General features: G+C 53.3%; 1 protein-coding gene across 4 annotated transcripts in view; it reads left to right on the forward strand.

Annotated features, from left to right (window-relative positions):
* Positions 1-19902, forward strand: part of ZDHHC3 (zDHHC palmitoyltransferase 3) — a 41276-nt gene that overhangs the window by 12823 nt on the left and 8551 nt on the right. For 2 of the 4 annotated variants that reach the window (XM_080675743.1, XM_080675742.1), the window contains exons 2-6: positions 1904-2233; positions 9311-9435; positions 14742-14838; positions 15367-15448; positions 17942-18072. In XM_080675743.1, coding sequence (XP_080531869.1) covers positions 1928-2233; positions 9311-9435; positions 14742-14838; positions 15367-15448; positions 17942-18072 — 741 coding nt within the window. In that variant the 5' untranslated portion in view covers positions 1904-1927. The remainder of the gene's footprint in view (positions 1-1903; positions 2234-9310; positions 9436-14741; positions 14839-15366; positions 15449-17941; positions 18073-19902) is intronic. The other 2 variants (XM_080675745.1, XM_080675744.1) reach the window with 1 other exon arrangement.

The raw sequence follows: 19902 nt of genomic DNA on the forward strand, positions 1-19902 counted from the left end.
GAAAGGCATGTTAGAGAGCCAACAGGGCAAGGGAATGGGACGAAGGTGCTGGGAGGGGACTGGCGAGGGCTGCCCCCCTGAGGGTAGGGGAGGCTGGCAGGAGTGGTATTGTGGGTTCTGGGGTGCGTCAGCCTCCTTGTGTGCCTGCCCCAGAGGCCTGAGCAACCAGTTCTGAGCAAGGACTTGTGGGGAATGGTCCTTGGCAAAGAACCATCCCTCAACCCCAAGGATTGGAGGACAAGAGGTGAAGCTTTGCCTTTTCTGTTGTTGGGGGCAGAGTGAAGGGAGTGTGTACAATTTGTTTCAAGGTGGGCTCTCCCCTCCCCACACCCCATATTTCTCAGATTTTCATTTGGCCAATTTAAGAAACAAATCGTTATTAAAGAGCTACTTCCATTGCCTTTGGAGGCCTGGGGGTTAAGAAAGCCTTTTCACAGCAGTGTGCCTTGACTGGTTTTGATTGGGATGTTTTGAAACTAAAGTGTGGGTTGGAATCTGTCCTTCAGTTCAACACTCAGTGAGCTCTGCCAGGTGGGCCCTTGGCTGGGCGCTTTCCCGGATCACAGGTTCTCACTCACCAATGAGGGGTGATGCAAAACAGAGCTCCTCGTGCACTCTGGTCCCACATTGTTCAAAGGCGGAACATTCTGGTTACCTACTTCATGGTCCTACTTGGTGCACCTCCACCATCCAGAATATGGTCCAGCCCTAGAGTTAGCAGACGAGGCCTCCACGAGGTGGGCCTGGGCTCACAGAGCTCATGCATCTTACTCATGCACGTGTGTGATGGACACGTAGTGAGAGGCTGCTGTGTGCAGGCACCGGGCTAATGGAAGGACGGGGCTTCTAGCCCACAACCACTAAACAGTGGGAGAGCAGAGCGGGTGTGCCCTAAAGGCCTACTGCCCAACATGAGTCCCCTTCTTGCACAAATGAATCTAACAAGGCCTCACTTTACTTGCTTTCCAGCCCACAGCCAGTTAGCAGCAGTAAGTAGAGGGTATGTTGGGAGGATTGGTAACTCTAGGCACATCGTGACAGCAGCCAGGAATGGAGGAGGAAGACAAAGAACCCTACGGAGGAGAGGCCGCAGTGATAATGGTCTGAACAGGCCACTTGGTGTGCAGTGGCAAGTCCAGTGAATCCCGTTCCCCCCCCCCCCCCCCCAGGACATGGTTACCTAACGTACTCCAGTAACTAATGTTCCTGGTAATGACTCAAAATCCTTCCAAATAAGTGGATGGCTATTGTGCTTAAGACAGGAAGTAGCCAGTTACCTGGGAGATTTACTCATGTGGAAGGGCCTGCAGCTCTAGTTTAGTCGAGCCGATGCCTTATCTGCAGTCAAGAATGAGCAACTGTCAGGGTAGACTACAGGCATCTGCTCTGGATATTCAGTGGGCATGATTCAATCACTGGAAGCATCTAAACATGAGCATTGCTCTAAAATTCATTTCCAGTGGTCCTCCATTTCTGAAAACCATACCATTTATGATCACTGAGGGGCAGTTTGACGGTGCACACAGGGTATGGCGAGACGACCCTCAGGCGGCAGATGACTGCGGGTTATGCTGCCACAGGCGTGGGTGGGGCAGTGTGGTTGTAACTGATCATCTCCGTTACACCCTGCTCTTCTGCAGGGAAGCAGGGGGTGGGGTGGATCAGTTATTTACAGGGTGGGGTAAAAATAGGTTTACAGTTGTGAGGACGAGAAACACAGAGTTTATTCTTGTGTTATTAGTTATTGTACTATTCTCTGTATGAACAACTGTAAGCCTACTTTTGCCCCACCCTGTGTTCGGTGGGTGACACATAGACACTCCGGGCTCACTTGGAAAGGTCATTTGGTCCAATCAGCTTGATAACAAGATGACACCAAATGTCTGGGTCTTCTCTCTTCCAGATGCCAGTATGGACAGAATAGCTTATGATGCTTATCCCCACACACCACTTCCGAGACATTGAGCGGAAGCCAGAATACCTCCAGCCGGAGAAGTGCGCCCCACCTCCCTACCCTGGTCCTGCGGGAACCATGTGGTTTATCCGCGATGGCTGCGGCATCGCCTGTGCCGTTGTCACCTGGTTTCTGGTCCTCTATGCGGAGTTTGTGGTCCTCTTTGTCATGCTGATTCCATCCCGAGACTACGTGTACAGCATCATTAATGGAATTCTGTTCAACCTGCTGGCCTTCTTGGCCCTGGCCTCCCACTGCCGGGCCATGCTGACGGACCCCGTGAGTATGTCTGGGCTTGTTTTGACCAGCCCACACTCTCCTCCTCTGGCCCTGGTGTGGCCACAGCTTGCATGCTGCCTGACCTCAGGAATGTGGAGAGCAGGAGGGCCAGGGCTGGGCTGGGGGGGTGGACACAGGTCCCACTGAAGAAACACGGTCTGCCACAGCCTGCCTGCCTGGGTGAATGATACTCTCTCTACACTGGTGTGTATGTTGCTAGGGCCTGCTGGGGCAGGGTTTGTTCTGGGGGAAGTCTAGCCTCTAGTGAGAAAGATGAGTCACATAGCCATCAAACCTGGGGCCAGGTGAGGAGCAGAAAGCATGCTGGGAGCTGGGTCAGGACAGGTCTTTGCAGCAAAGACAGGACGGGAGCTTGAAATTAAAGCCATATCCCGTTGCAGGAATGTGCACGGGAATGGCCTTCACTTGGGGTGAGGCTCATCTTTTCCTGGAAAGCTTGGCAGGCCCGTTTCAGGCCACAGCAAGTGCCTCCTGGTGAACGTCCGTGAGCAAAGCAGTGGTGTTCTCCCCAGCGACTTAACTAAATATACCAAGCTGTGCAAGTGGCTGCTGAATGCCAAGTACCCTGGTATTAAATCCTCCCTTCCTGTTAATTATCGTGTGGGGAAAGCTGGAGTGCGTTATTGGATAAAGACCTCCCGTGGCTTCATTGTTTCAATACTTGGGACGAGTGTGTTTAAATTAAGAAAGGGAAAGCACTCCTTGTGACGGTGGCGGTGGTCACACAGATTTCCGTTCTGCGCGCTCCAGGGAAAGCTCAGTACAGATGCTGGTTCCCTTCTCCAAGGGCTCCAGTTCTTGCTGGTTCCAGTGGTGGATTGTTAATCTGCCCCAAGGGAAAGCGCTCTCCCAGCTCAATTACCTGTCAGCAGCCGGTGCAGACGGTGCCTCGTCTTATACACATGTCTGGGGAGATGGCACACCAGCAGGCCGGGGCCTGGTGGAGAGTGGGTCTGGGTTGGCAGTGTGGGTGGAGTGCCTAAGATATAGGGCAGGTGTGGGATGTGAGGGGCAGCCTAGAGCCCCTGACGATGTTAAACAAAAGAGTGACAAGATCAGATTGTCATTTTACAAGGATCACTCTGGCAGCAGTGAGGGAGGAGACCAGGGCGCCCCGAGGATGGAATAAAATGAACGGCATGTTTATCGAGTGAGAGGGTTACTATGTTAGAGGTTCCATTCTGAGCAATGGATACAGCTGTGAGCAAGACAGACGAAAATCCCTGCTCTCTTGACGCTCACATCCTCACAGAGGGGTCAGGCATTAGCAACGTGATTGCCGAGGTAATTTCAGAAAGTGACAAGTGCTGTAAAGACAGTGAAACAGCCAAAACCGGTTTGGCTCAGTGGATAGAGCGTTGGCCTGCGGACTGAAAGGTCCAGGTTCGATTCCGGTCAAGGGCACGTAACTTGGTTGTGGGCACATCCCCAGTGGGAGGTGTGCAGGAGGCAGCTGATCGATGTTTCTCTCTCATCGATGTTTCTAACTCTCTATCCCTCTTCCTTCCTCTCTGTAAAAAATCAATAAAATATATAAAAAAAAGATTGTTTAAAAAAAAAAAAAAAGACAATGAAACAATGACGGGTGATGTAGTGGTGACTTTTAGGAGGAGAAGGAGGACTACTTTAGATCCAGGTGGTCTGAATGCCTCTCTGAGGCAGGGCCATTTGAGCTGAGAACTGGGTGACGTGAAGTCGCAAGTCAGGCAAATGAAGATCTTAGGGCAGAGCCTTCAGGAAGAGGAGAAACTGGAGTAAGACCCGGGTGACTGAAGCAGATCCTGCAGGCCTGTGGGCCTCCTGAGGACTCTGGTCTGTGTTCTGCATGCCGTGGGAGCCATCAGAAAGGCATGGTGTGAGCAGGTGTTGTGCTTGGGATGGGGGCTTGGGTGGGGATACGTAAAAGCAGGAAGAGAAGAGGTATTGCTGTGGTCCATACAAGACATGTGGCTCAGACCAAGGTGGGAACGGTGAAGCTGGAGAGAAGCTGTTGGATTTGGAGTATATTTTAAGCCACTAATTCTCAAGCCTGGCCGTACATTAGAATCCCTTGGGGAGCTTTTAAAAGTACTGATGCCTGGGCCCCGCCCCCAGAGAGTCCCCTCTAATTGGTCTGGGGCGGGGCCCTGGCTATTGGGATGCTTTAAAGCTCCCAGGAGTCCCTTGGATTCAGCCACGTCTGAGAACCACCATTCAGAAGAGCTGACAGAATGGAAAGAGATCAAAGAGTGTGCCTTCCAGAGTCTTCTTGGCTTGAGCAGCCAGGGGATTGATTGCTGGTGCCATTTATTGAACGGGGAGAGTCTGGGGAGAATAGATTTGGGAAGAGAAAGCAAGGCTTTTGTTCTGGCCAAACTGTGTCTATATTACATGTAAGCAGAGATGCCAGATAGGCAGCAGATAGCCAGGTCTGGGGCTGATGGAGGGGCAGGACCAGAGTGGAGTGTAAAGCTCATTGGTTTCTAGAAGGTGTATGAATCAGGGAACTGGATGTTGGGGGCTGGGGGGAGGCTTCGGCCCTGGCATTCCTGCTGCCCTCACGTGTGTGTGTTCTTTTACCCCCACATTGTCTCCAGGGGCCTCCTCAGTCCGGCCCCTTGCAATTGGAGGCAGGAGAGAATGATCCTCACTATGGTATGTTGCTGGGCTTCCAATCCCAAATGAATGGGAACCATAGCCTGTATCCCAAACTCCAGCCAGCTTCTCGTGGGAGTGTTTTGCTGGTGGCCCCAAAGAAAACGGCAAAAATATGAAGCATCTGTCAAGTATCTACCATTGTAAAGGGAGCAACTCAAAGCATGTCCGACAGACAGGCCGCGTCTCTGGCTCATCTTGGGTTTTCATGCTGCCACCTGCCTAGCCCCATCCCAGCACATGACATCTTATGCAAAACTCAGTATGGAAACAGAGAGGGGAGCTGCAGCAGTGGGGGCCCCTGGGGCACCCTGGGCTTCCCAGGAGCAGAGTTGGGGGCCCAGATCACACACACAGAGCAGATCAATTCCAGCTTCCTCATCAATGCCTGCAGCCTCATTAACACCAAAGGGGGAGTCTGTTTCTAGAAAGGAGCTTCTGTAGCTAAGTTCCCTAAAAAGATTATAATGTTTGTATCTCAAGGATTCATACTGCCTGTAACTTTCAGAAAGTTACACCCTAAGGTTATAAACAATGTGTGACAATGTATACATTGTATATGATTTTGGCTTATTACTATTATTAGGTGTTTTGTTTTTTTTTTTTTTAAAAAAAAGATCTTATAGTCTTCCCAATATGGTTACTGTACCACTTTCAGCTTTGAGATTCTTATTCCAAATGTAACATCAAAACAATTGCAGGCACCACATTTTCTGGACCATTTAGTGAGCATTTAGTAAATGAGGCCACGTAGAGCTTGAGCAGAAAAGGGAAGTGACTCAGAAGAAATTTATCCATTTGAGGAATGGGATAAGAGGGATAGGCCTGTAAGGAGAGGGAAGGGGACAGACACACAGTGGGGCAGGTGCCTCGCTGGGCAGGGGGCTGGTCTAGCGGTGGCATGAGCGTGGGCAGGAACGAGTCAGACTGGCGTGTGATGTCAGGTGCCTCCTCCTTGCCCGCTCAGGTTGTGTAATGTCATCAAAGGCGCTCTCTGTGTTCCTGAAACACTTAAGTCTAGAGTGGCTCCACCTGCCCAGACAGCCTGGCCTCAGAAACCCTTGTCTTGGTACCTCTCTCTCCTTTCCTCCCTCCCAATTCCACCACTTTTTCTTTCTCAGTTACAAGCACACTTTAATTCCTCATCCTGTGAATTCCTGAGGGATTGATTCCCTTTAAAATTGAGATCTGGGAAAGTATCTGTCTCCAGCCTAAAGCTGAGAGCCATAGCTTGTTGCTTTTTGCCCTGACTGCCAGGAAGCTCAAAGCCAAGCGCTAGACAACCCCGGCACTTGTGTACCTCCTTACAATCAGCACTTTTTGGTGCTCTTCCATTCTTTGGACCTGATAATTTATTAACCTCATTGTAAATCATCTCAAATCTTAGACTGCAGTCAGGGAGGACTATAACGCAATTCATTGCTAAGGAAAAGGGAATCCATCTGCCTGCCTGCCGCTGCCCCTCCTCCTCCTCCTTCAGTCCCCCTCGTGAATTCCTTGCTGTAAACAGACTTCACTTGACAATCTCTGAGCACTGCAGGTCACTGATTCTCATTTCTGCTGCCAAAAGTCATCTGTGGAACTGTCAGGGCTCATATCAACGTGCAGTTAGTATTACTTTCTGGGGTCCCTCTCGGGAAGAATCAGGTAGCAGGTATTTACTGGGGCCAGGAGCAGGGCAGCCTGATGTCCGGCCCTGGGAACACAGAAGAGGGACGGGCACTGGGTCCTCCCAACCAGGTTCTGCTATAGAAGGGCCGTGCCCATCTTGCCCAAAGGTATTGCCACATTCCCTGTGTAGGGTCAGGGGACTTACCTCGGGGTTCATTTGAGTGGGGTGCTTTGTTCTCCCTCGTGCTCCGCAATTTCTCAGACCTGCCACTGAGCAACTTATCAATGCCAACCGAAAATCTTCTGGCTCCAGAGAGAGGAGAGTGTCCAGTTGAGGATTACCTACTTCCTACCTATCTGTGGAGGAGCCAGGCGGCCCTGGGACACAGCCTGTCAGAGCTATGAGAGCGTTTCTGCTTAGACCAGCAGGTGTGTGCATGCCTCGATCCCATGGCTCCTGAGACAGTGTGTGCAGGCTCCGTCCTTGTTGCTTGAAATGAATGGGACGGTTGAGTCCTTGGAACCATTGGTGTTTCTTCAGAGCCCGTCTCCATGGCTTTGCATTGTGTCCTTCTTACATTTTCCTGCTGTCCTAGCTGCGTCCTGAAGCAGGCCTTATTATCCTAGGCCAGTGGTCGGCAAACTCATTAGTCAACAGAGCCAAATATCAACAGTACAACGATTGAAATTTCTTTTGTTGTTTTTTTTTACATATATTTTATTGATTTTTTTACAGAGAGGAAGGGAGGGGGATAGAGAGTTAGAAACATTGATGAGATGAGAGAGAAACATCTATCAGCTGCCTCCTGCACACTCCCCACTGGGGATGTGCCCACAACCAAGGTACACGCCCTTGACCGGAATCGAACCTGGGACCCTTCAGTCCGCAGGCTGAGGCTCTATCCACTGAGCCAAACCGGTTAGGGCGAAATTTCTTTTGAGAGCCAAATTTTTAAAACTTCTTCTAACGCCACTTCTTCAAAATAGACTCGCCCAGGCCGTGGTATTTTGTGGGCTCTTTGGCCTACACTCAAGGGGCCAAAGAGCCGCATGTGGCTTGTGAGCCTCGGTTTGCCAACCACTGTCCTAGGCTGTTTCAATCACAGTGAGTATGTTGATACAGTTGTTGGCAGGAGAATGATAGGATGGCATCAGGGCAATAAAAAAAAAAAGCCTCTTCAAATCACTTAATAAAAATATCTGACAGATACCTGTTGCCTTCTAATGGAGGCATAGGTTCTAGACTTGGATGGCCTGGGTCTGATCTTCTGCCACTTATTAGCCATCTGATCTTGGGAACTTGCTTAACTTCTCTGCTTTAGTTACCTCATCTCTCCAGTGAGGAATAGCATAGTCTCTACCTCATAGGTGTATCGTCAGAATTAACTGGCAAAATACAGCAAAGCACTCGGAACTGTGCCTAGCATATAAGCACTCAATAAATGTCTGTTGTATCATCATTATTGTTCAGCTTGGGTTTATTAATACCTGCTCCTGGGCTGCAAGTTGAAAGACATTGTCCTCCAGGAATTAGGGTGTAATTAAATGGTAGTTGTTACAAGAAAAATACAAGTGAGCACAAAGGCCCTGAGATGGGTTCTGGCTGGGTGTGGCCTGGGGCCACTGGTAAGGAGGCTGGGTTGTGGTGGCTGCCCAGGGACTCTGGGCCAGGAAATGGCTCTAGAGATTTCCACATACGTCTCCATTTTGTGTAATGAGCAGATTGTACCTTCACAGAACATTTCAGAGTTCTTTGTTTTGTTTTGATCTTCACTTTCAATATTATTTTGTGGTTTCAGGTGTATAGCCCAGAGTTGTTAGTTGGTTTATGGCTTTTGTAGGACCCTCTCCTCTGCCTGGCCCATGTCCTCCACAGGCCCCTTTAAAGTCTGCTCGTCTAGGTGGTTGGGCCCTGCCTCCCCTGTGAGCCAGACTTCCAGACCCCGACCCTCCGCTGATGCCTCAAGGACCCTCAGCGGTCTCAACATTGTGGTTACAAACCTCAGGAAAGTTGGTCATAGTCCTACTCCAGGTAGCTCCTTCCTGAGGTGTATTTTTTTGCTTGTATATTTAATGAGCTTTTTTAATTGCAAAAGGCACATGCTTATAATAGAACATTTAAGAAAGATATTCAAGAAAATAAGATGTTCTTGTGATTCTACTATGTTGGATAACCATTAATACTTTTGCGTGTATCTTTGTCTTTTTATGTATGTGTATAGATAATTGCCAAAACGGGCTTACAGTCTATTTACTGTTTGGAAGTCTGCTTTCCCTTTAACAATCTATCATGGGTGTTTCCCGTGTCAGCAGCTGTGTGCTTTATGGCATATTTAATGTGAAACTATATCCTGACTAGCGTTGTACATACCCTACAGTCCTTGCCTACCACAGTTTGTTTGCTTCTTAAAATTTGTTATAGGCTTTTCTGGCATCTGACTGCATTTTGCAGTCCAGATTTTTTTTCTACTACTTTTTTAACTTTTAGAAAAATTGTTAATGAGAAATACTTCAGTTGAAAGGGTATGAAACGGTGAGATGAGTGTTCACTTTTTGGCAATTCCTGGGGAAAATTGTCCATATATAGTCATTGGTGTTGGCATAATTCTGACCACAGAGTCCACACGTTGGGGTGCATCTGCCTCATTCCTGGGTAATTCTTAACAGAGTCCATGTGTCAGGATGAAAATGCCCCGTCCCTGTGTGTGTGTGTAATTGCTCCTTTGAAATGATTGTGCCGACTCTGGGGTGCCGGAACCCCTAGCCAACCCTGAGGCTAGCCAACCCTGAGGCCTTTCCTCTTTCTCACAGGGGGCAGTGCCCAAAGGAAATGCCACTAAAGAATTCATCGAGAGTTTACAACTGAAGCCCGGCCAGGTGGTGTACAAGTGTCCCAAGTGCTGCAGCATCAAGCCCGACCGAGCGCACCACTGCAGGTATGCGCGTGCCACACAGACACACTCATATGCACACACTCCCCCCCCACCCCCCGCCCCCGGGGGCCATCAGCAACGGGTCTGCTGAACATGCCCACTCTGGGCGCCGAGTGGCCCTGAGTCTCCCTCTGGAGCCTCGGGAGCTCACTAGAAGGGAAAGGGCATGTGGTTTTGGCTCAGGACACCTGTCTCAAGACTCAGCTCTGCCACACCTGGGCAGGCCCTTGACTCCGCCTTTGTTTCCGAGTCTGTAAAATCCAGGAGATTCCTGCTCTTTCTCCTCACAGCCTTGCTGCTTAGTAAAGGCACCTGAGAAAGGCTGTAGAAAGACGTTCTGTGCATGTCTAGTCCTTGACCCACTGAAGAGGTTTGCCCTGCAGTTTACAGAGAAATGAAGGGTCATCCTGATGGAAGGCTTTTCTTTAAAACGAAACTTCAAGAGGCCACGACATTGTGGGATTCAGCCCATAAGCCATTGCCCTTCTCACCTGTGATGAGTTTGCCCTTTTGGTTTTCAGATTTCTTTGATGACATCCAGCTAAAAAGTGCACTTCATCATTACAGGGAACTTTAAATGCTAAATTACAGCAATGCAGACATGGCACGTGGTCCCTTTTTCAGACTGGTGTGGTCGGGGGGAGCTTTCAGGGAGTGAACCTGCTGTTGGCGGGAGGTCATCCTTGCCAGTCGGGGGATGCGAGCGACTGCGAGGGGGCATTTCTGTGGGGTCTCACTGCCCCCCTCTCGGGAGAGCACAGCCTCCAGCGTTCCAGGTCCCTGGGCAGCTGCTGAGCACTGGCTGTGTCCCGGCGCCTCAGCCCACGTCTCCTGTCAGTCACCTGACTTCCGCCTTCACACTGACTCTCAGAGAAATGACTCCCTGAGTGAGGTGAAGTGGTTTTCTCGTTCTTCCCTGAGCCTGGCATTCCCCTGCCGCCTCCTCCCTCTCTCCCAGGACCGAGGGAGGTATTCCTGAAAGCTAGTAAACACGTCTGCCAGCAAAACGGGCTGCTGGCTCAGATGAACTCGGGGGAGGGTGCCCGTGTGCCGCCTGCTCCTGACTCAGGAAATGTGTCCTAACAACTGCTCCTTTGTGGTGGCCCACGCCGTCGGGGACCAGTTTTGAATAAGCAGAATCCACAGCACACGGGTGGGTTGGGCTGTGACTGGTCGAGCTAGAGGCCTGCTGCCTCGTTAGAGAAGCTGGTGTCGGCCTTGCCCACTCAGGCAAGGTGCTTGTGCCCAGCTCTTCGGTTCTTCTCCTCCCAGTAGATCCCGTGGAACTGGAAACTCCATTCTCTAGCTCTGTGGCCGCCACCGATACTCCCTGAACTTGGGCCTGTAGGTGTTCCCTCCAGCCCGGTGTAGCGGTGGTCTTCCCTCTGAGGAGAGGCAGGCGGAACCCCAGGCTGCTTGTCCTGGTTGGGAACCTGGAGGCAGGAGGGAATTCTGCGGAGGGAGCTGTCCATGGTAAAGGGGATGGCCCAGGTGTTAGTGTGATGCGTTAGGTCAGTGGTCGGCAAACTCATTAGTCAACAGAGCGGCAAACTGCGGCTCGCAAGTCCTGAGACACGAGGGCTGGCTGCAGGCGGATTGGAGAAGCCAGGTTTCCTTGCCCGGAGCCCAGAGCGGAGCCTGAGAGCAGTGTTCTCCCCACCGCCTTACCCAGAACTTCCTGAGCAGGACAGGGCGTGGGAGGTGCCTTTGTGCTTATACTTCTCATTGTAGCGAATGAGGGTGAGGTAAAAACACACCTGACCCACTTGGTGCCTCTGGCTGTGTCCTTTTCTCTTTCCTGGGGCAGCCAGTCTGTGCTGAAGCCGTTTCCAGCCTCACTCTTTCCCCATCCACAGTCAGAGCCTTCACTCGGCCGGCCTGGGTTGGGCTCTGGGCTGTGATGGTGGATTAGACATGGCCCTGACCCAGGGCCTCCCCCCAGGCTGGCAGGTGCACCTGTCCACTGTGGTGCCGTCTGGTGAGTGCCGCTGTGGGGAGACACGGGCCCTCATGGACACGCTGTCTCCACGGTGGGCCAGCACCAGGGAGGGCAGGAGGGCCTCAGCCAGCTCCGGGGCTGAGTGCCAAGGAAGCCCCGCAGAATGTGGGCAGTCACCACCCGGGCCTTGGGGTTCTTTCACCCACCCACTCAAGGACCCACCTCTAGGCCTTGCCCTCGGGACTCTGTCCCCAGTCCAGACCCATTCAGGCTGGGCATTTTGTGAGGTGTGGGGGGGTCAGCCTCTGCACAGTGCCTCCAGCCACCAGCCTAGATGGACCCCCCACCCCACCCCTGGCACACACACTCACACACACACACTCACACACACACACACACGCCACCACCTGGCCCAGAGCCTGCTTCTGAACAGCCCCCTCCGTGAGCTCAGGGAGAGGTGCCATCTTGGCAAACAGCAAACACAGACCCGCCCTCTGGACCAAGTTGTGCAGCTCTCAGGGGGCGGACTCCCTGCTCCTGAAGGGTGAGGAGCTTTCTAATGTGGCTGCCTGGTGAGACATGGGCCTGTGAAGCTGGCTTCCCAGTGCGCACCGGCCTCTGCAGAGGCGAGAACAAAGCCCGTGTCAGCTCTTGGGCAGCTTCCAGAGGCTGTCGGGCAGTGGTACTTCTGCTGCTGAACAAACACTGCTCAGAGCCCACTCAAAACCCTCTCAGAAATAAGGGCGACGGAAGAGAAACTGCTCAGGAGCCTAGAGCTGGGGTGGGGGGGTGGGGCAGCACCCTCAGGAGTTTCTTCCCAGGCAGGAGGGGCTAAGAACCCCTAGAGCTGGTTGTCCCAGAAAGACATACAAGAAATGGGCTGCAAGTGGTGGCTCCGTGGGGGAGGGGTGTGCGGCCTGGTGGCTCCATGGGGGAGGGGTGTGGGGCCTGGTGGAGAAGGGGTGAGGCCTGGTGGCTCCATGGGGGGGGTGTGGGACCTGTGGCTGAGGCCCAGGATGCAGAGGGCATCACTCCTCACTGTCTGCTTGCCTGTACTTTTAAAATTTGTATCAGGAACAAGTGCTACCCATTAAAATACAGGGTGGATGGACAGTGTTTATAGGTGTAATACAGATGAACAATATATTCATTAGTAAATAATACAAGAATGAACTCTGTTTCATATACTCACAACTGTAAGCCTGCCTTTGCCCACCCCGTATGTATTGTTCCTGTGTTTTTTTATTCCTCACCCGAGGATGTGCTTTATTTATTTATTTATTTTTTTAAGAGAAAGAGAGCCCTAGCCAGTTTGGCTCAGTGGATAGAGCGTCGGCCTGCGGACTCAAGGGTCCCAGGTTTGATTCCGGTCAAGGGCATGTACCTTGGTTGCGGGCACGTCCCCATTAGGGGGTGTGCAGGAGGCAGCTGATGGATTTTCTCTCTCATCGATGTTTCTGGCTCTCTCTCTCCCTTCCTCTCTGTAAAAAATCAATTAAAAAAATATTTTTAAAAAAAGAAACATCGCTGTGAGAGAGCAACATTGATCGGCTGCCTCGTGTTCGTGCCCTGACTGGGAACTGAACCCCAGCCTTTTGGTGTGCAGGATGACACTCCAACCAGCTGAGCCACCTGGCCAGGGCTCTTACCTTTTTTAATTGGTAACACACATGCAGAGAGAACAGGTAGTGGGGGTGCTGGTACCCGACTTTCTCTTCACTTCCTCCACGCCCTCGTGCCTGCCTTCTCGCCCTGCCCTCCTGGCCCAGGGGGATTCTGGAGCTGGGCCAGCATCTCTGAGGTGCGCCCCTTTCTGATGTGCTGGCAGGACCCTTTGCAGTTGTAGAGAACAGGGTGGAGACCAGAATGATGGCGGCGCTCGGCTGAGCCAGCCCAGTGTCTGTCCCTGCTTCTTCCTTTCGTCAGTGCTTCCTGTGGATGGGGAGCCGGAGGCCCAGAGGTTCGCCCAGGTCTGCCTTGCCCCAGAGCTCACGCACGCTTAGAAAAGGCCACATCGCCTCCTTGGGGTGGGGCTTGCAGCTCAGCTTGCGTGGCCTCAGAGGGGGCTGGGCTCCTGGCCAGGAGGCTCAGAAGGCTCACCTCCACATCCAGTCCCTCTGCACCTTCGTGCCCTCCGCCAGACCTGTGCAAACAGCACCCCCGTGTGAGCCGATGTAGCCCTTCTCCTCCGAGCAGCACCCCGAGGCCAGCCCTTCCTGCAGAGTCCACCCACCATAGCCCACTGTGCACTGTAAGAGCCTGAGGTAAAGTTAGTTATGGAAACTGGTGGGAAGGAAAGCTGGTGTGAACTAAGGGACTTTAAAAAAAAGGAATCATATTATTTCTGAGGTTGTATTTATAGTCATTCCAACTGTATTTTTAAAATATGCTCTCATTGATTTTTTTCTTTTTTTTAGAGAGAGGGATATAGAGAGAAACATCAATGAGAGAGAACGTCTTCTTTCGGCTGCCTCCTGCACGGCCTCTACCGGAGATCGAGCCCACAACCTGGGCATGTGCCCTGACTGGGAATCGAACCAGTGACCTCTTGGTTCATGGATTGACGCTCAAGAACTGAGCCACTCCAACCGGGCTCAACTGTTTTAAACAAATAATACCCCGAGATAAATGTTAAGGAGCCTGTTTTAATGATTTGAAAGGGGAACAATCTTGATGAACCCATCTATTGTCAAGTGGGTCTTTCTAAACTTGAGCTTTGGAAAGTACTTGCTTTCAAGCCCCCATTAGCCTTGTTTTCTTGTTTCCTGTTATTACTTTGTATTGTCCAAATAGGGTAGGGAGGGCGTTTGCTATCAAATAAGCTTGAAACCTTCCGAAAGTGATCCCAATAACAAGGTAGCAATTTGAAAATTTATTAGATCATCCGATCAACAGTTGAGCTTAAGTGACTTTTGTGCTTTTTTTGGCCAAGTGGATGTTATCTGGGAGCTGAATGGTTCTTGGAGGGGGCTTCCTGCTGCCCTGAGAGGTTCTGCACTTGACCCAGCTCTGAACTCTTCCAGCTTTCCCTTCCCGCAGCCACACCCTCCCTGGAAGCTCCGCCCACCTGGGAAGCTCCACCCCACCCTCTGGATTTGGGTTGTTCTGGGGAATTGGGAGCCCTGTTTTCCGTATCCCATCTCCTCAAGTTTTTGAAACTGCTGCTTCATTTGTCCTCTGAATAATCCACATTCTCAGCTCAATGTCGTGTCGAGAGCAGCCACGCCACGTCAGTTCCACCCACTGTATGTCAAACAAGAGACCTTGGTGGGCGACTAGGATCGGCAGCCCCTGCAGCCCACACCTAGCAGGAGGCTAGGCTCCTGCCATGCCAGGCCCCTCCTAACGCTCCGCCTGTGGGCTGTTTCAGTGTGTGTAAGCGATGCATTCGGAAGATGGACCACCACTGTCCCTGGGTCAATAACTGTGTGGGCGAGAACAACCAGAAGTACTTCGTCCTGTTTACAGTAAGTCCCCTTCCTACTCTGCCCCACCCTCCCGAAACCAGCGGAGCACTTCCTTCCCCAAGTTCCCAGCATTCGCGAGCACCCTCAGCGTGTGGACTTGCCTCTGCCAGCCTCGGCTCAGCGAGGGCTACCTGCTCCTGAGCACTCGCTCGAGCTCCTAAAAAACGGACTCAAGCTGATTAGCTATAAGCGAGGGCCAGCGCCCAATCTGAGTAGCTAAAGGAGGCCGTTTTGGTGGTGACTGCAGGTAGGTGGGGGGTGTTTAGTATGAGGGCTGGAAGGGCCATTGGCGGTCAGCACCCTCACTGCTCAGTGAGAAGAGTGACCCCGAGGAGCCCCGCCCAGCCGGAGCCCAGGTCACGCCTGGTGATGGGCACTGTTCTCATCCCCACACTCAGACCCGGGACTGGGGGCGGGGACAGTGGGGGGGTGGCCAGGTGCCTCTGGCCCTGCTCCTGGTCCTCCCTCACCCTGAGCGCTCCTGAGTGTGGGGTTTGCACGCTGACGCCTGCCCCGCTTTCATTGCAGATGTACATAGCTCTCATCTCCCTGCACGCCCTCATCATGGTGGGGTTCCACTTCCTACATTGCTTCGAAGAAGACTGGACAAGTGAGTGTGGTCAGGGCTCTCCTCCGGGGGTGGGGGACACGAGCAGGCGGGCTCTTTATTTCCATCGTGGCGCCAGGGGCCACCCTCAATTTATTAGATCTCTTACAAGCCCACGGACTGACCAGGGAAGGAACAGCAGAGGCCCGAATCTCTCAGGAGAAAGCGCAGCCCCTTAAAGTCAGTTCCGCAGGTAAAGTAGAGAGCTGGGCAGACCCTCGCCCGCCCGAGCGCGCCCTGGGAGAGTGCAGGCCCCGCCAGGAGGCGAGGCCGGGAGTGGGTTTTCGTGCCCTTAGCCAAAGCCCTTCATTCAAGGGTCACCCATTCCAGTCTTGCAGAAACTCATTTTTAACTTCTTGCCTGGCATGTGGAGATGTTTTGTTAGTTTTTTTGTGGTGGTTGCTTTTTAACTGTTTGATCACCAATTTACATTAAGATTGTAGACAAATTCTTGCTGCTTTAGAAGTATTCCATTTAAATGTAAATGCCAACGAAGGAACTCCAACCAGAAAATTATATAAATTATGAGGGAAAATATGGATGCTGAAAAGATAAGTGAAATTTAAAAGGAGAATAAAAATAAGTGATTAGATGCTAACGGATTTAAGAGGCCACCTGCTGAGCTAGATCTTTCACACACACAACCTGTGAGACAAACGCCTTGAGCAGAAACATCGTATTTCTGCTGTTTTCCCCTCGATGGGCCCTTTTCATTTCACCGTCCTTTAGAAGTTTTGCTCTTCCTGCACATGCTGACTTCTTGGGCATTTTCTTGCCGTTATTGTTTCTCAGGACTCTGAGGTCCTGGCGTGGCTCAGGAGGTCACAGTTCAATTCCGGTCAGGGCACACGCCCAGGTTGTGGGATCGATCCCCAGTAGGGGGCGTGCAGGAGGCAGCCAATTGATGTTTGTCATCCATGTTTCTGTCTATCCCTCTCCCTTCCTCTAAATCTAAAATTAATAAAAACATATTTAAAATAAAAAGAACTCATGAGGCTATGAAAAGGACAGTATCCGTAGCTCCAACCAGATACTAAGAGGTTCCCCTGTGTCACAGTTTGCACCCGCCCCCTCTGCTCTCCCTGGCCCTGCCCAGCTGTCTGGCTGGGCCTCACCTAGGGGAAGAGAACCCTGTGAGCTGCCGTAGACTGGGCGGCTCACACATTTACTGCTCACAGCTCTGGCACTGCGGAGTCCAGGGCGAGGTGCCCACCAGTTGGGCTCCTGAGGCAGGGACTCCTGATTTGCAGGTGGCCACCTCCTCCTGAGTCCTCACAGGGCAGGGAGGGAACAGCAAGTGCCCTGGTGTCTCTTCTGAACGGGCACTAATCTCATCACGACCTCGTCTACCCTCGTCTTCCAAAGGCCCGTCTCTGAACCCACTACACTGGGGGCTGGGGCTCAACACAGGAACTGAGGGGACACAGTTCCGCCCATAGCACCCTGTCTCCCTGCTTTCCTGACTAGCGCAGTTCTAGCACAAGCCAGACAGGAGGTCAGTGGGGTCAGTGGGGCGGGGGGGGGGGGCGGACGAGCGGGTTTCTGCAGGTCATGGTCCTGCACAGCTGGGGGCCACTAGCAGGTTCCTTGGTGAACATTCTGAAAGGACCACATTCAGCTAGGCCCCCGGGATCCAGGTCAACTCCAGGTGTGGCCTTTGGCTCGCTGGTGCGGTCTGACAAGGACATTTTATCATCACAGACACCATCCCGTCGTCAGGCTAACGGACCTGGGCAGTAATGAGAGTCGCCGTCAGGGAGGCTGTGTCTCTGTCTTCGGAACGGAGCTGACGGGCCGTTTTCTTTTTTTTTTTTTTTTTTTTTTTTTTTTTAAACATATTTTATTAATTTTTTACAGAGAGGAAGAGAGAGGAGAGGGATAGAGAGCTAGAAACATCGATGAGAGAGAAACATCGATCAGCTGCCTCCTGCACACCTCCCACTGGGGATGTGCCCGCAACCAAGGTACGTGCCCTTGACCAGAATCGAACCTGGGACCCCTCAGTCCGCAGGCCGATGCTCTATCCACTGAGCCAAACCGGTTTCGGCTGACGGGCCGTTTTCTTAATGCCCCTGGGAGCCAGGCAGCCTGCAGGGTGTTCTCAGCAGGGCCTTGTTCCGACCTGAGCCAGGCCTGCAGGGCGGAGCTGCTCGGCAGGTGCAGAGCAAGAGCAGAGGCTCGGAGCCCGAGCGCCGTTGAGCTCACAGTGCAGAGGGCTTGCGCGCCAGGCCTGGGCTGGTGCAGGTAGCCTGCTGGCGGGAAGCGGCAGTGAGCGAGAGCTAGTGTGTGTTAGGGAGGCCCTGGCAGGGCCCAGCCAGTCAAGGAGGGCTCCCATAGGGAGTGTAGGTGCAAACAGGTGAGGTGGGGAGGGCCTCACTGAGGCCTGGAGGCCAGAGACATGGCACCCAGGAGGACCCACCGGGGACTTGGGGCAGAGGGGGCCTGGGGGCAGTGGGCATCGGGCCGCAGCCCTGAGCCTGTGCCCCTTGTTCGCAGAGTGCAGCTACTTCTCGCCGCCCACCACGGTGATCCTCCTCATCCTGCTGTGCTTCGAGGGGCTGCTCTTCCTCATTTTCACGTCGGTGATGTTCGGAACCCAGGTGCACTCCATCTGCACGGACGAGACGGTGAGCAGGAGGGCGGCCTGCACAGACCCCGGGTGCGGGGCACACCCCCCATTTGCAGGGACACTGATCTTCATGCACACTGATCTTCATGCACACGTGCGTCCTCCCCCTGGGGGCTGGCATGCTGTCACACCAGCAATGGGCCCAGCAGCCTTGGTGAGAGGTCCCCTTGGTCACAGGTCCTTCCATGCTCCCGTGAGGGTTCTGTCTGTGCGCCGCTCTGCTGGGCGCTCTGCTGGGCACTGGGACACCTCCCATCTGGGACCACAGGCTGGAGACGGGGTGGTGGACAGAGAGTGCTGGGACGCACCCAGGTGGCCCAGGCACAGCTACTCCCAGAGGAGGTGACTTCATGTCTGGTCCTGAGGACAGAACAGGAGACAGCCCTGCCTTGAGCCCCAAATCAATGGTAGCACGTTCTCGCCGGGCCCCGGTCACCTCTGCCGGGCCTGCTCGGGTCCTCGTCCGCTGCTTCTCCCTGGTCCTGCCTTCCCCTACTTGCAGCTCCGCCTCTGGGAGCCTCGAAGCTGCTGGGCCAGAGCCCACTCCCCTGGTGCCACCTCCTCCCAACCGTCCTAAGGTGTCCAAAAGCCTCAAGGTGCTAACCTGTGGCTATGATGGGGGCATTGCTTCCCTTTTTGGGTTTGGGGCCCCCTGTAAGGGGCCCAGGAGGGAGCGGTGGAGTCCTGAGGTTGAGAGTCCATCCTGGCTTCCCAGGGTCCCCTCGGGGGGCAGCTGTCAGCAGCGTCTGGGGCCCCTGTGGGAAGTACAGGTAGTCAGCCTTGGAGGGAGGCTCTCGTGAGGGGAGAGCTTGCCTCAGCTGCCGAGGGCCCTCCCACGGGCGGGGAAGGTCAGTGCAGGGAAGGGCTCCCTGCCCCGCTGCCCAGGCACCACCGTTTGCACCTGTGGGAGTTCCCCACGGTTTAGAGAAGGTTGGGGGCTCTCAGTAACTTTTATAAGAAATAACATCATTGCAAAGGAGTTTCTATAAAAATAGTAGCCAGTGGCGGATCCAGCTAGGAACCCAGGCAGTAAACACGACCAGCTTCTCTGTGGAAGGCCTGCAGGAACCGGGGTGATCCAGCCCTGCCTCCTGCCTGATGTTGGGGTGCAGCCAGGCCACACAGGCCGTAACCTGGGGGAACCCGAGGAGAGCTGTCAGGGCCCTGGCCCATCTTCCCCTCAAGGAGTCATGTTGGAAAGGAAGGACAGGCCCCACAGCTCATGGGAAATGGGTCCTCCCCCCCCGTCCCTTCACCTCTACCTTCCCCGGCATGGGTGGGGGTGCTCCCTTAGGCGCACCCCTGCTCTCCCCTCACCAGAGACCAGGCACAAACCCCTGCCCACCCCCCCCACACACACACTGACCAGCTCTATCCGTTGGGGGGGGGAGGGGACCAGCTTTCTCCGCTGCCCCCATTTTTCCTCTGAGACTTGGGAGTGCAGGCTCTGTGACAGCTGCTGAGGTGGCCCAGGGTCACACGTCTCCCCACAGGAGCCCTGGGAAGGCCTTCGCTGTGACTGAGGCTGACTGGTCTGTCCGTGTGGCCCCTGACCTGTACTAACACATCTCCTTCCTCCTCTGGTGACTTCTCCCGACCCATCTGTCCCTCCTCTCCACCTTCTCAGCTGTGCTCCTGACCTCCCGGCAGAGTCTGACCCTCCAGAGCCACCCTTTGACTCGTGTTTTTTTTTTGTTGTGTTTTTTTGTCTACAAAGTGGTTGTGGTAATGCAGCCTTCCTGTGAACCAGTCCCAGCTGAGCAGTCACCCTTGGCCGTCAGATCGCCAGCTCTGAGGCTCCTGCTCCAAAGCCTGCCGGCCCTGGCCC

This window comes from Plecotus auritus (assembly GCF_963455305.1).
Source record: "Plecotus auritus genome assembly, chromosome: 6".
Lineage (NCBI taxonomy): Eukaryota > Metazoa > Chordata > Mammalia > Chiroptera > Vespertilionidae > Plecotus > Plecotus auritus.